The sequence below is a fragment of the Solanum tuberosum genome, unplaced genomic scaffold, assembly GCF_000226075.1.
Source record: "Solanum tuberosum cultivar DM 1-3 516 R44 unplaced genomic scaffold, SolTub_3.0 scf00157, whole genome shotgun sequence".
NCBI lineage: Eukaryota > Viridiplantae > Streptophyta > Magnoliopsida > Solanales > Solanaceae > Solanum > Solanum tuberosum.
In genome coordinates this window covers 1,071,051-1,084,412 of record NW_006239084.1, presented here as the reverse complement: position 1 = coordinate 1,084,412, position 13,362 = coordinate 1,071,051, and the positions used below count along the sequence as shown (strand labels likewise).

At 32.8% G+C, this 13,362-nt stretch overlaps 1 protein-coding gene and 1 non-coding gene across 2 annotated transcripts; one reads left to right on the top strand and one right to left on the bottom strand.

Moving 5' to 3' along the window:
- The first annotated feature begins 7,789 nt into the window (after positions 1 to 7,789).
- On the top strand, positions 7,790 to 7,841 carry MIR1886H (microRNA MIR1886h). Its single transcript, NR_127171.1, has one exon. It is a non-coding gene; the product is annotated as a microRNA MIR1886h (primary transcript).
- A 2,659-nt stretch (positions 7,842 to 10,500) lies between these two features.
- LOC102590014 (21 kDa protein) lies at positions 10,501 to 11,532 on the bottom strand. Its single transcript, XM_006353715.2, has one exon. The coding sequence runs from the start codon at positions 11,262 to 11,264 to the stop codon at positions 10,695 to 10,697; it is 570 nt and encodes a 189-aa protein (XP_006353777.1). The 5' UTR covers positions 11,265 to 11,532; the 3' UTR covers positions 10,501 to 10,694.
- Between the last annotated feature and the right edge of the window lie 1,830 nt (positions 11,533 to 13,362).

Genomic DNA, 13,362 nt, shown 5'->3' with positions numbered 1-13,362 from the left:
ATGACATAATAAGCCAAATATAATAAGACTCGCCACTGAGCCTTAAAAAAATATTGTCATTTTGTGATTAACATGCACAAATAATTATATAACAAAAGAAACACAATAAAAATATTCTCAACAAAGTATGCACTAATATCTTAAACTTGTCAAAACAGAGAGTTACATATAACATTATATTATATTATGTTTGGTGCACAATAATTAAGCTAGTGAATTACCGTAATAAATCAAAGAACCAATTGCACACTAAGAAAATAATAATTTCAATTACACTAAAATTAAACTGCTCACTAACACCACTCTTTTTTCAATTTCCATGTGAATCCAAAATATTTCACAAACAAAATAAAATAAATTAAAAGCTCATGCAATAACCAAAACAGTGAACATAATCATAGATAAAATATAAAATAAGTTTCACATACAAAAGAAAGTATATATAGTCATAGGTGGAAAAAGAAATGCACAGTAACAATAATATTAATCATTCACCTTGTTCACACGTAAAATATAAAATAGATTCCACAATAATTTACCTTGTTTCCGAGAGAAAAATAAACACAATTATTTTACCTTATTTTATTTACTTTACTTCAATCTTGCAATGGTAGAACATTCGTGCTGATAACGTTTTGTAAAACTAAAGCAAAATAAGATAAGAAATATATAAGATGATACTACAAATAGGAAGACAAGAGATGAGAGCTTTTCTTATTCTTCCAAATATTCAAGTGTATACAATATGAACCATTATACCTCTATTTATAGTGTAACATAGAGACATACAAAAGGTTAGTCATAAACATGAATATAATGGGGGAGGTTATGGAAGTGAAATGTTACAAGAATAATTGTTATAAAGATGGAGGTTATGGAGGTTATAATCATAATGGAGGAAAGTAATAGAGATAATGGCTGAGAGTAACTTCTTGGTGTAGTGGACATCTACACTATAATATTTTATAACAATTTACTCCTATACTTCTTCTTTTTTTATTATCAAATATAAAATTAAATAGTTATTACTATATTGAAATAAGATTTTTTTTAAAAAAGATGTCAAACTTCTTCACATTTTTGCCACCATATTTCCCAAACTAAAGTTTACCAGCAACATACTTTGAAGCAATACTTCACATGCTCAAATTAACGTGTTCCTTGGGATTATTACGATAATGAGGCGTTTGATGAATTTCTTCCGAATAATCAAAATGTAACAACACCACAAGAGTACGAGGACTACTCAATTTGGAATTTGCCAGCTCCATTATTAGTAGATTCCCAAAATAAATTTCATCAATGGGGTCAAAATTCTTCATCTGTTTTAGATCATCCATATATATTAACTGTAAATTTTCCAACCCTTATATTTTTTCGTCATGATACTGAACTGAAGAAAGCATCTTTAGCAAGGGCTTCTACCGAGCAGCTTAAGCACTACAAAGAGCTTGTCACCTGAAAGCCAACTCGTATGGCTACAACAGATGGCTAATGATCTATTCTTACGCCAGCATAATCGCCAGTTGCTGGCCCTGAGCTATGCGGAGGTCTTGAAAAAGAACTCGAACAAAGTTGAACCAGCATACTATTTTTTTTCTAGCACGATCACATTGCAGAATCTTCTATTAGTCACATTTGCTCATTACTGCATGACAAAGTAGGACACCAAAGTTGATAGACTTAATTGCATCGACAATTACCTCCATTCCTATTTTACGACTGCCTTTGACAAGGATGACATCACCACTATTTAGATCATTGATAATTTTAGAAGCCATCTGGTGAGCATTAGTAGTGCACAACAGTTTTATCTCTGGCCCAAAGTCTATACTCCGAGGCCCCAATTGCACTTACAAACTTTGTTCCAACAAGTGCAACTACGTCAAAGTGAGCATCACAATAGCTATGAACCATCAACTCGTGGAACTTGAACTCTGTTAGACAAAGTTCAAGCATGTCCCCCAGTATAGCAACTCGTTTACCTTTGCAGTCAATGTTTCTTAACAAGTCAATTGCAGCTTAAGTACTAGCTGGACTTGCATTGTGAACATCATTTATTATCGTAATCCCATTCTCAGTTACTTCAAGCTCTGATCTCCAGTGAACAGGTATAAATCTGGGTAAGGACTTTCCAGCTAGAGCAAGAGGAACGCCAAGAGCACTAGCGACAGTAGCAACTGCACATGCATTAACGGCCAAATACAAGCCAGGACTGGAGATTATGAATTTAACCCTGAATATTTACCAACATGTCAAATAAATAGAACTGTAAATAACAGTGATCAATTGTTGTTAATGAATAACGCAAGTTATTTGTGTCTTAGACTAAAATAGCCTAAATGAAGAAAGACATTTCCTTGATGAGACAATTTCTAAGAATATTTCGTCAACCCAAGTTCTTTAAACGGTGGTAGTACTGACCTTTCACATTGAAATTACATAACATATCTGTTTTAAGAAAGTAAAGTTCATTTTGTTCAAGAATAGCGTCAAGAGTGTAGCGCTAACAACAGATGTAAGAATTACAAAAATCTCTTCTCTATTAGATATGAAAAGTCGCACTTTACATCTAATTAATAACATCTAAGTCACACCAAAGAGACAAAAGATGAAGACCTGCTTGTAAAAGCCTTTCCAGATAAGGAACACACAAATATATACAATTTACATCAATAATAGAATAATTTAAAAAAATTAAATAGCAGTCACCTTCTTAACTCCAACTGGAATTGGGAGGCTCATGACAAGGGGATCATCACCATTCAATACACACACATCCCCTGACATTGCTTCTCTTAAAATTTATCTTTTTGCCATAGAAACCTCCTCCAAGTTCGTAAAGTTCTCCAAATGTGCAGCATTCACATTCAAAATTACCCTTACATCTGGTTTACACATCTAGGACAGCTTCAAGATTTCTCCATCTCCAAAACCCCAAACGCAACATCCCTCGACATCCCAATAAGCGATAACACAACCTCAATCTCATTATTCTAGTTCCCTGGATTATAATAAACCGTTCTGACACTCTCCAAAGCTAATGCTACCCTATATAGTCTTTGTAGTGGTTTTACCTACACTTCCTGTTACACCAATTAAACGAGTGTTAACTAACTTTTTTATTTATAAACGAGCAATCCCCAATGGCCAGCTGATGCATTGTTCAAACATAGTAGGTAATGGGACTCAAGAAGGCTCAAAATTCGATCACATATCTTGCTAAGCTCAGCCTCAATTTTGGCTCAACTAGCTTGGCCATGTACACATTTTCCTCCCCGGGAACATAATTTCCAATTAAATTGTGAACAAATAGAAGCGAACTTCTTCACCTCTTCCATCACACACATTCATCAACTTATAGAGAAATTAACAATGAAAAACAGAGACCAGACAGAGAAATACAAGACAGATTAAAGACCTGTCATAGCATCTATATAATTGCATTTCAGAATCTCAAAATTAAATGGCTACACGATAATTTGAAGAGCTGTAATGACAACTATATAATTACATCTGCACTTAGCATTGACACAATAGTTGAGATATTTTGATAAAACTTAGTTACACAAAAAGATTTAACATGCTCATGCGCACATTAATAATGGAAGGTGTCAAAAAATGCCACTGTTGTCACACTTTGAAGTGGTTTCAAGCAAAAATTACTAAACTAGTGTAGCCACTTATATCATAAGTTCACCGTACTTCAAAGTTTATCATGGACAACCATCCACATCATTGTCTGGCGATCATGTTCACCCATACGTAAAAATAATTCCATCTTTTTTGTCATCTATACAGAGAATCATTGCAGCTTTTATACGTTGCTCTGTGGTGTACAACTCAAATACATGGAATTCAAGGATAGAATAAACTTGACCACGAACATCAGATCGATCACGATCCCCCATTTTTCAATCAAGGAACCAATTCTTTTGTCTTGACTTTCAGTAAAGTTTTTCATAACTTTCATCCTACCCTTAAGAAATGTCTCACTATCATCCTCTATTATTTTTTTCCTTTTCTTGCTTTTCTCTTTCTCGTTAACATTAGAAGATGACATTTTAGAATACTCACCTTGTTTATGACTTTTTCGGGATCCAGCATGTTCATTTTTAGAACCAGCAACATTTTCTCCTTCATTAAATACGCTAGGTCCAGTGACATTTTCAGCTCCAGTAAATGAACTAGATTCGGTTAAATCTTCAGTTGTAGCAAATCCACCTTGTCCAGTGGCATTTTCAGCTTCTTCAGTACCAACTTTAAAGCTATGGTAAGCATTTTCTTCTTCATCATCATCATCATCATCATCAAGATCAACATCAATAGGAAATCCCAAACTCATGACATTAGAATGTTGTGGAGCTTGACTCTTTTGAATTTCTTCAATAGCATCTAGCGGCCCTTCATCGAACTCTCATGTTGCTCTATCCTTACCAAAGATTTCTTCCCAATCCTCAAACAGTGGCCATTTCTTAGTATTCATTTTCTTGGCTTGTGGATCAATCTAGAAAATTAAAAAATAAAATAGAACAATAAGATATTAATTAATTGTAAAAGGATCTAAAGTGAGGCTAGATGCTACTGTATATGTGATGATAACAATTTACTTGATCACTAGTTTAAATGCACACCAACTATGAATAATTAAAGTAACTAATAAGGAAAGTACCATATGAAATACTCCCTCCGTCCCATTTTATGTGATGTACTTTGATTTGGCACAAACTTTAAGAAAAATGGAAAGACTTTTAAAACTTGTGGTCCAAAATGAATGATAGAAATTTGTGTGGTTGTAAATCATTTCATTAAGGGTAAAAAAGACATTTTATAGGCAAATTGTTACTTAAAATAGAAATGTGTCATTCTTTTTGGGACTGACTAAAAAAGGAAAGTGAGTCATATAAATTGGGACAGAGGGAGTAACAAAAAATATATTAAATTACCTTTATAAAGTCAATCCAATGTTTTGGATCGTCAACTATTATAGTTCCATCACTATATTGAAATCCAAACACTTCGAGTCTTCAACAAAGTTATACTTCCATAGCATCTTTTCCAATATCTCTATTTTATTTTTGTTGTGTGGTTCACCTTTCAATCCACTTATAGGATGATATTTGTGTATATAACGCTCTAACTCCATCAAGTGCCCTGGTCTAAAGGCTCCATTATCACCTCTCCAATCATTAGCACACAACTCTTTAAGCCCGTCTAAAAGAGTTTGTTCTTTTTCTGGAATCCATGTCCTTCGTGTTGAAGGTGTTGTGTTGCTTCATTTTTTTGATTTCTTATTTGATGATGTTTGACTATTCATTTCGCCTGTAAGAACTTTTATTCGACAGATTATCAGAAAAATCAGGAAGAACCAAATATCATAAGATTCACCATAAACTAAAGCATACAACAAAAGAGATGTGAAGAGTACATAAAGGTGTGCAATTAAGGTCACAAAAAAATAGAAGTTTCTGGCAGTTAAACAATTTATACTAGGCCAGTTCTAAAGAGCAAATGAAGTCCATAAAGGTTCTATAGCTAACAAGTAGCAACATAGTTCAAAATGTAGCAATATGTCAATTGTTAAATCTTGCATTCCACATTGATTGAGCCAACTCATCCCTCCAAGTGGTCCACTCCTCCGACGATTCAACAACATCAATATTCTCATGTTGATACTCCATTTGTTCTTCTATATCAATGTCTAAGGGATCCACTTCCATCTCTACGAATGAAATTATGAATCAAGCAACAAACACTAATGATCATGTTATGAACCTTAACCGAGTACCATGAAGAACTTCTAAAAATTTCCCAACGTCCTTTCAACAAACCAAATGCCCTTTCAATTACATTACGAGCTATAACATGCCTCATGTTGAAAGCTCTTTTTTACATCGAGGCGATGGATTATCGTTATGCCAATCCTTTAACCAATATTTATAACCTCGATAAGGTGAAAGAAATCCTTTTCCATTCGTATATCCTCCGCCACACAAATAATATTTACCTATAATATAAACATATAATTTAGTTATTAGTGCATTTCTTTCTATGATGTAACTTGAAAGCATATAAAAGGCCTACCTCATGAATTTTCAAACCATTCCTTCATACTATAGCATCTCGTAATACACAATCATCGGCAGCTGAACCTTCCCATCCAGGTAACACGTAAGTAAAATTGAGATTTCTATCACAAACTCCCAAAACATTAGTTGCTATCTCTCATTTTCTTGTTCTATATCTTGGTTTGTGTTGGTTTGGAACTCTAATGGGAATGTAAGTACCGTCTAGTGCACCTAAACAACCCTTTAAGATAAATTATAGTGTTATCTCAAAATATATAATATTTTTCTAAAACTGTTAAAACTGCATATTTTGTATATAAGTTAAAATATGCTAAACGACAATTTCACCTACCTCAAACCATTTACATCGATCTTCAATCGCATCCTCAAGTACCGGTTTAGGATTAACAAGTAGCAATGGAGAATAACATTGAAGCATTCATTGAAAGCCTGACTTACTCTCCATCCCGATCTAATATAATCAACCTTGATGGATCTATTTTTCTCATGACGAGCCAAGATATTTAAAAACATTGCTAATTTTCCGTTGCTTGACATACTTTTACTATTAGTCAGACCTCCAATATCCTTAGTTAAGAGAACTCAAGTGTGAAAGACATTTCTATCCATTCTCAACTTATCGATACATACACTATCATTATCATTTATGATATAGTGTAAGTGAGAAATGATTTTCGAAACTTGAACACTCATACGATACCTAACCTCACGTCTGTTTCGACATCGGCTTCTTATAGAATGACCATGACTAGCCATGAAAAGACAAATAAGGAAAACAAGAACTTGCTGAAATAATATCTCCACAAGAATAATATATTCAATACCCGATAATGGTTGAAGATCCATAATAACACCTATATTTGCCATAAAAATAAGAATGAATACATATAAAGCTTTTAAATAAGTATCTATGTGCATAAATTCCAATTTTTTGACCATATAAAGAGTGAAATAGATGAGCTCAAAGCATATTAAAAAAACAAGCTAAACCTAAATTTCATCATCAAATCTATTAACTTTGGACGACTGACTTTTTCACAACTATTTGCTAAATTAAAATTAACAAAACACTTTGATTGCATTCCAAAATGGTTGGCAAACTCTAAATCGTTGATTTTGATAGAGAAAGAATTATACTTAAATTGTGAAAGAGAGGTTGAAAAATATAGATTTTAATGAAAGATAAGAGTATTAACCTTGTGAAGATGAGCAAACAATGTTTGATTGAGGAAAAGGAAGAATAATAAACCTACTCTTGAATTTCCATTGACAAAGTACAGAGAAGATGAAAGGTTTCTAAAACAAGTACTATGGAAAATGTTTTTTAAAAGGCTTTAAGGGTACTTTTGTAATCATATAATCTAATGCAAGTGTTAAAATGCTATGTATTACTAATACCTAGAATTTCTTGGTGTTAGTAATACACAACTTAATACATAATATAGTGTATAGCTAATGCTTGCATTAGTTATACTTGACATAAAAAAGTGTACCAAACAAGGTATTACTAATACACACACCTAATGTATGCATTATTTTTCCTAATACACGCTACCAAACGACCCCTAACAATATGATATTTTTGTATAGTCTGGTGTCTTTATTTTTTGTGGTAAATGAAACAACTCCAACCTAGTTCACATGTCAGGACATTAAGTAAGTGTTTGGTCATGCAATATTATATCACGATGTAAAAATCGTGAGATGAGATTAACGTTTGGATATATGATTTTACGTTGATTTCATCTCATGAGATGCAAGGGCGGACCCACATGCACCTGATAACTTTTAAAAAAAATCATATATATATATATATATATATATAGTTGATCAAACGATTATATATTTAATTGTGCATCCTTATAACTAGAAGTCGCCTAGGTGAATTGGTCGAAGTCGCCCACTCGCAGTGCGGCCGCGCGAGATCGATCCCCGTGGAAGTTAACGTTTTTTTAACTTTAAAATCAACTTTTTTCTTTAGAGTTAAACCTTTTTAAAAATTGCTTTTATTAAAACTCGTTTTTGTCACCTCATCTGACCCCACCCCCTTTCTTAACTAAAAACAAATAAAACGCTAGCACCATTCTATACAAAATATAAGATTGCTAGAAAATCTACCACACACAATTCTAAACAAAATATAAGACTGCTAGAAAATCTACAACTTACAAGTATTCTTCACTACATAATTTAAGTCCAACTCCTATTATCTTTGCATAAATTGGTAAGTTCTTCTTTTTAAGCGTTTTTTTTTTTGTAAGAATTTGTTGTTATTTCTTGTGATTTGAGATGGATAGACTATGTAAAGAGAAATGAATGTGATTTTTTCACGAAAACTGGTTTTAAGACTTGAAATCATAGTTTGGAACGATTCAATTTACATGTTGGTGAAGTAAAATAGAGTCCACAATAGGTGTTTCAACAAGATGCTAGATTTTGAGAATCAATCTCAATCCATTCAAGTTGCTTTTAACAAGCAATCTAAGAAAACAAGAAGTGAGCATCGAATCCGTTTAGAGGCTTCTACTAAAGTGGTTTTATTCCTCTTGGAATTTGGATTGTTTTTTCGAGGTCATGATGAAAGTGAGTCTTCAAAAAATAAAGGTCTTTTTTTAGGTTTTTTGGATTGGCTTGGAAAAATGCTTCCGGATATGAATAATGTTATTTTAAAACATGCTCCAAAAAATGCTATGATGACTTCTCCAAAAAATGTTAACGTTACCCTTGTGTCATTCCTAGCCTTACCCTTGAGTCACTCTTAGTAGTGCCCCCTATCTTCAAATCTTGGGTTCGCCTCTGATGAGATAAAATCTCATATTCTCCAAAAATCATGATTTGAGATTTTTGAAATATAAAAATTGATCCACAAATTTATATTTTAGTATAACAACTCCACATTTATATCTATTAACCATTTATTTCATATGTAAATAAAATTTATAATCATATCATTACCTTTTAAAATTTATTATTCTCACCAACATAAAATTTATAATTACTTTAAATCAACTCTTACTTTATCATTTATATTCACCAAATTCGTTATTTTTTTATCAAATTTATTTATCAACCAAATTTATTACTACTACTTTAATGTTTGATTAAAAATATATTTTTTTATCGCTATATTGAGTGACCGAGACTGACCACAATAACGCTAATTGAAAAATATATTTATTAGCTGCCAACAACTTTAACATTTATTTCACAATTGACAATCATAAAATATGGAGTACTATATAGTCACTTTATCATTACTCGCACCAACCTTATATGGTACATTCTTTCACCTATATATCAATACTCCTATTATTTTTTACGGGTAAGTGAATTCCTTTAATTGGTGTGCCTAAATCTAAAACATCAATTATTTTGGACAAGACAGAGTTATACTCTATTTGTATAAATTTATATTACACTTTTTATTTTTTGATATTTAAATTTGATAAGTTTTGATCAACATTATAAAATAGTGTTTTTAATCGTTTTAACACAAGAAACATGCAATTTTATAGTAATTTTTATATAATTTTAGAATATGTAATTTTTAGAATATAATATTGATTTAGTCTAATTTAACTTCAAATTTTAGTGATAAATTGAGAGAAATGAACAATTTGTGTTTAATGAGTTATAATTATAACTGAATCAGTGACAAGTTTGAATATGTGATTAATGTATTGTCTTGCCTATATTGTTATGTTGTTATTGTTGATTGTCATTAATTATATTATAAGGTTATTTTTTAACGAAACATATTCATTATAAAATGATAATATAAATTTTTGAATATTTTTAATAATTTTTAAAACTTATGGATATAAATCATATTTTTTAAAATAGTCAAATTTATTTGAAAAAATTTGAGGCCAAACAAATGGTGAAATTTCACCAAAAACTTGACCCAAATATGAATTGCTAAGAATATTTGAGAACTTGGGTCTTCGGCCAAACAAGATCTAAAAAGTGCACGTAAATTAAGAGAAAGGAAGTAGGTACTCCTGTATTATTTGACGAATTTAAGGCTCTCTTTTCTAACTTCTTCGTCTAATTTTCTGGTATAATAGTATAAACATTTAAATTATTTACACCGACACCGTATCTGTGCTATATCCATAAATGGCCCCTAATTTTCCTCATCAACTAAATCCACCTGCCCATCCCATCTTAGAACATGTCGTAAATTGGGACGAAATCCAATTCGTTTAATAGGAACAAGTTATTTCAAGATTAATTATTTCGAAATAAGTTATTTCACACTTATCTTAATACCGCCTAATACTTCCAATCAAGTCAAAATAAAATAATTTTGCATTTTATCCCTGAAACTATTATAATTTATACTTGGCACCCCATCAACTCGTAGCTAAAAATGTCAAACAAACAGTATTATTGGAGGTATGGGCAAGAATGAGATAAGTTTGTCTGGTAAAATCAAATAAGAACAAGGCCAAACTGGAATTTAGACAATTCTTACCTTAGGATTGCACCATTAATAACACTGGTTTAACTTATAAAATAGTACATAGTTAACACAGAAAAAGAAGAAGCATTTGTGGAAGGGCGATTGTTTCTCCTGGTAATGTTAATTAGCCGAATTAATGATCAAGGATGAGGAATTTTGTTTCGAGAATCATCAAGTCGATTGATGAGGTAAAGTGCATTACTAGTAACTCTAGCAACATTAGTAATCTTTCGTTTCACATCAGACCTGATTTTGCCATCAATTTCCTTGAATCCATCAAGACATGTATCTTCATTTGTCAAAGCAGCACTGACCCACGTCTCCAAATTGCTCATTTGCCACTTGAATGCATTTCCCCTGCGTAGATGTTTGAGTTCTGACAAACTCTTGCTCAGCTCCTCCATCGAGTCTCCCATCTGTTCGATACAATCACTCAATGCCCCCTTCTCTCTTTTGCTTCCCACTTTCACCTGAGACAGGAACCCAGACGCTTTGTGTGCTCGAGAAAGGGTGATTTTCACCGCGGCTTGAGCTAAATCCTGTGGGGTGTTAATAGCAGAGCCAGAGTAGGAAGAGAGTGTTCTGATGCAAATTGTCGGATAGCTGGCGTGCACGCAAGATGAGCGGACAATGTCACTAACAGAAGAAGATGTGGTTATAATTGATGAAATTAGATGGAGGAGAAAAAGAGGAAGAAGTAGAGTTTTCATGATTTTCTTAGCGTAATTACTAAAAGGATTTGATTTTCTTGTGATGGATTTAGTGAATGTATGTGTTATAGGCTGTTGGTAGGGGGCAATGAGAAGAGGTGTATTGTATTATGAGGGGACAAAAAACAGAGAGGGGGCAAGAACTAGCTGTGATTTCTTTAATTTTAGGGGTTGGTGAATTGATGAGCATGCATTTATATGCCTTCAAATTTTGGAGGAAAATGTTAGCTTGGCTTGTTTCCCATCCTCAGTTTAGTCCTACACGTCTTTAAAGATATTTATTAAAAGTGGGCAACTTTCATGAAATTATCACGTGAGATTCCACTCTTAATTAGACAATTATGGGAACACATTTACGTTTGAGGTATCACATAGTTGGGACCTTGACAGATAATGTCATAAAATGAGTAAGAAGTGAATGCACCGCCCCTCAAAGTGTGAAGTGTGACCCATGGATGAAACTACTTTTTCCTTAATTAGAAGTTTCAAATTTTTGCTGTGGTATGAAAAAATCTATGATAAAGGGTGTTACCTCCTAAATGGGGACGTGAATTTAGAATAGTCGAACTCTAACGAGAAAAAAAACAAAGGGTACCAGGAAAGCAGTAAATTACTGTTCTCTCTTTTATCTATCCGGGCTAACCCATCGGTGGCCCCCTAAATTTGGCACGAAGTTTCACTTAGGCACCTCAAGTGGGCGACGTTCATTTTAGACACCTCATGTAGGGTCTCGCTGTGTCATTTTGACACTTTTTGCTGACTAAGCACAGTACGTGTGCTACACGAATTTTGAGCGCGTCAGAGACTTTTTTCGTAAATATTTTGAATTTTTTTGTAAATATTTTCTTCTCCTTCTTCTTCATTGCTTTCTCCCTTCCATCTTCCCCACCTTCTACCATCCTCCATCACCACACAACTTTTTTAAACTCTTTGATTCTTCCATCTTCTTTGAAAATCGAATTTGCATCTTGATTCATATTCAAAACAAAATCGATTTCAAGGGAACAAAAAAGAAATCAACTTCTTTCAAATGGAAAAACTGATTTACATTCTTACTTTCTCCAATTGAAAATTAAATTGATTCAAGGAATAAAAAGAAATAAAGAACAACCTCCAATGAAAAAAAAGAAATATATTTTACATATCCTTCATTGTAAATCCCAATCGTAGTAGCACAAGAATCATTTTCTTTTAAATGTCATATAAAAACTTTTCGATTTGGTATGATTTCCCTTATTCTCCAAAACGTATTTTACTTTGTAAACTAACCTATGTTATTGCCTTTTTGATGGAGAAGAACAGATGAAGGGGAAGCAGGCGCAAGAAGAAGAAGAAGAAAAGAGGTGGGGGAATGGGGTTTGAGATCTGGAAGAAAGAAAAAAAGAAAGTAAAATTGAGATTTTTAAAAATAAATTAAAATTTCCACGTGTCACATATCAATTCGTTTATTTTTCCACATAAGAGGCGTCTGGATGTACGCACTTAAAATGCGGTTTTGAAAATATAAAAAGTGTCAAAATGACACAGTGAGACCCTACATGAGGTGTTTAAAATGAATATCGCCCACTTGAGGTGCCTAAGTGAAACTTCGTGCCAAGTTTAGGGGGCCACCGATGGGTTAGCCCTATCTATCCAGCAGTGGCAGGTTGGCACTTGTCTATTATCTCGTAGATGTACCAGCCAATTGGGAAAAAATGGGACAATGGAAAGAAAATAGGACACCAATTATTTATCACGTAGGGTCCAAGTGTTAAGTTAATTTATTATTTTATATTTTAAGACGAACAATATTTAGTTAGATTTTGACTATTTAACCCCACAACTCACAAGGTGCAATGTTTGACATGGCTGCCAGGTGTCAATTGATCACAAGTTTTTTGCAAAAATCAATACTCTCTTTTTAACATAAACACACACACACAGTGCTGTTTAATTTGTAATGATAAGCTACTGGTATTTAAGCTATTTATATTTGTTATACTTAGCATGATTGTATAAATATTTCTTTCACATCATTAGTTCATACATCTTAGACCCTTGGTAATATCCATGGCATTACATATCTATATTGATGAAGGGTATGTGTTTACCCTTGAAA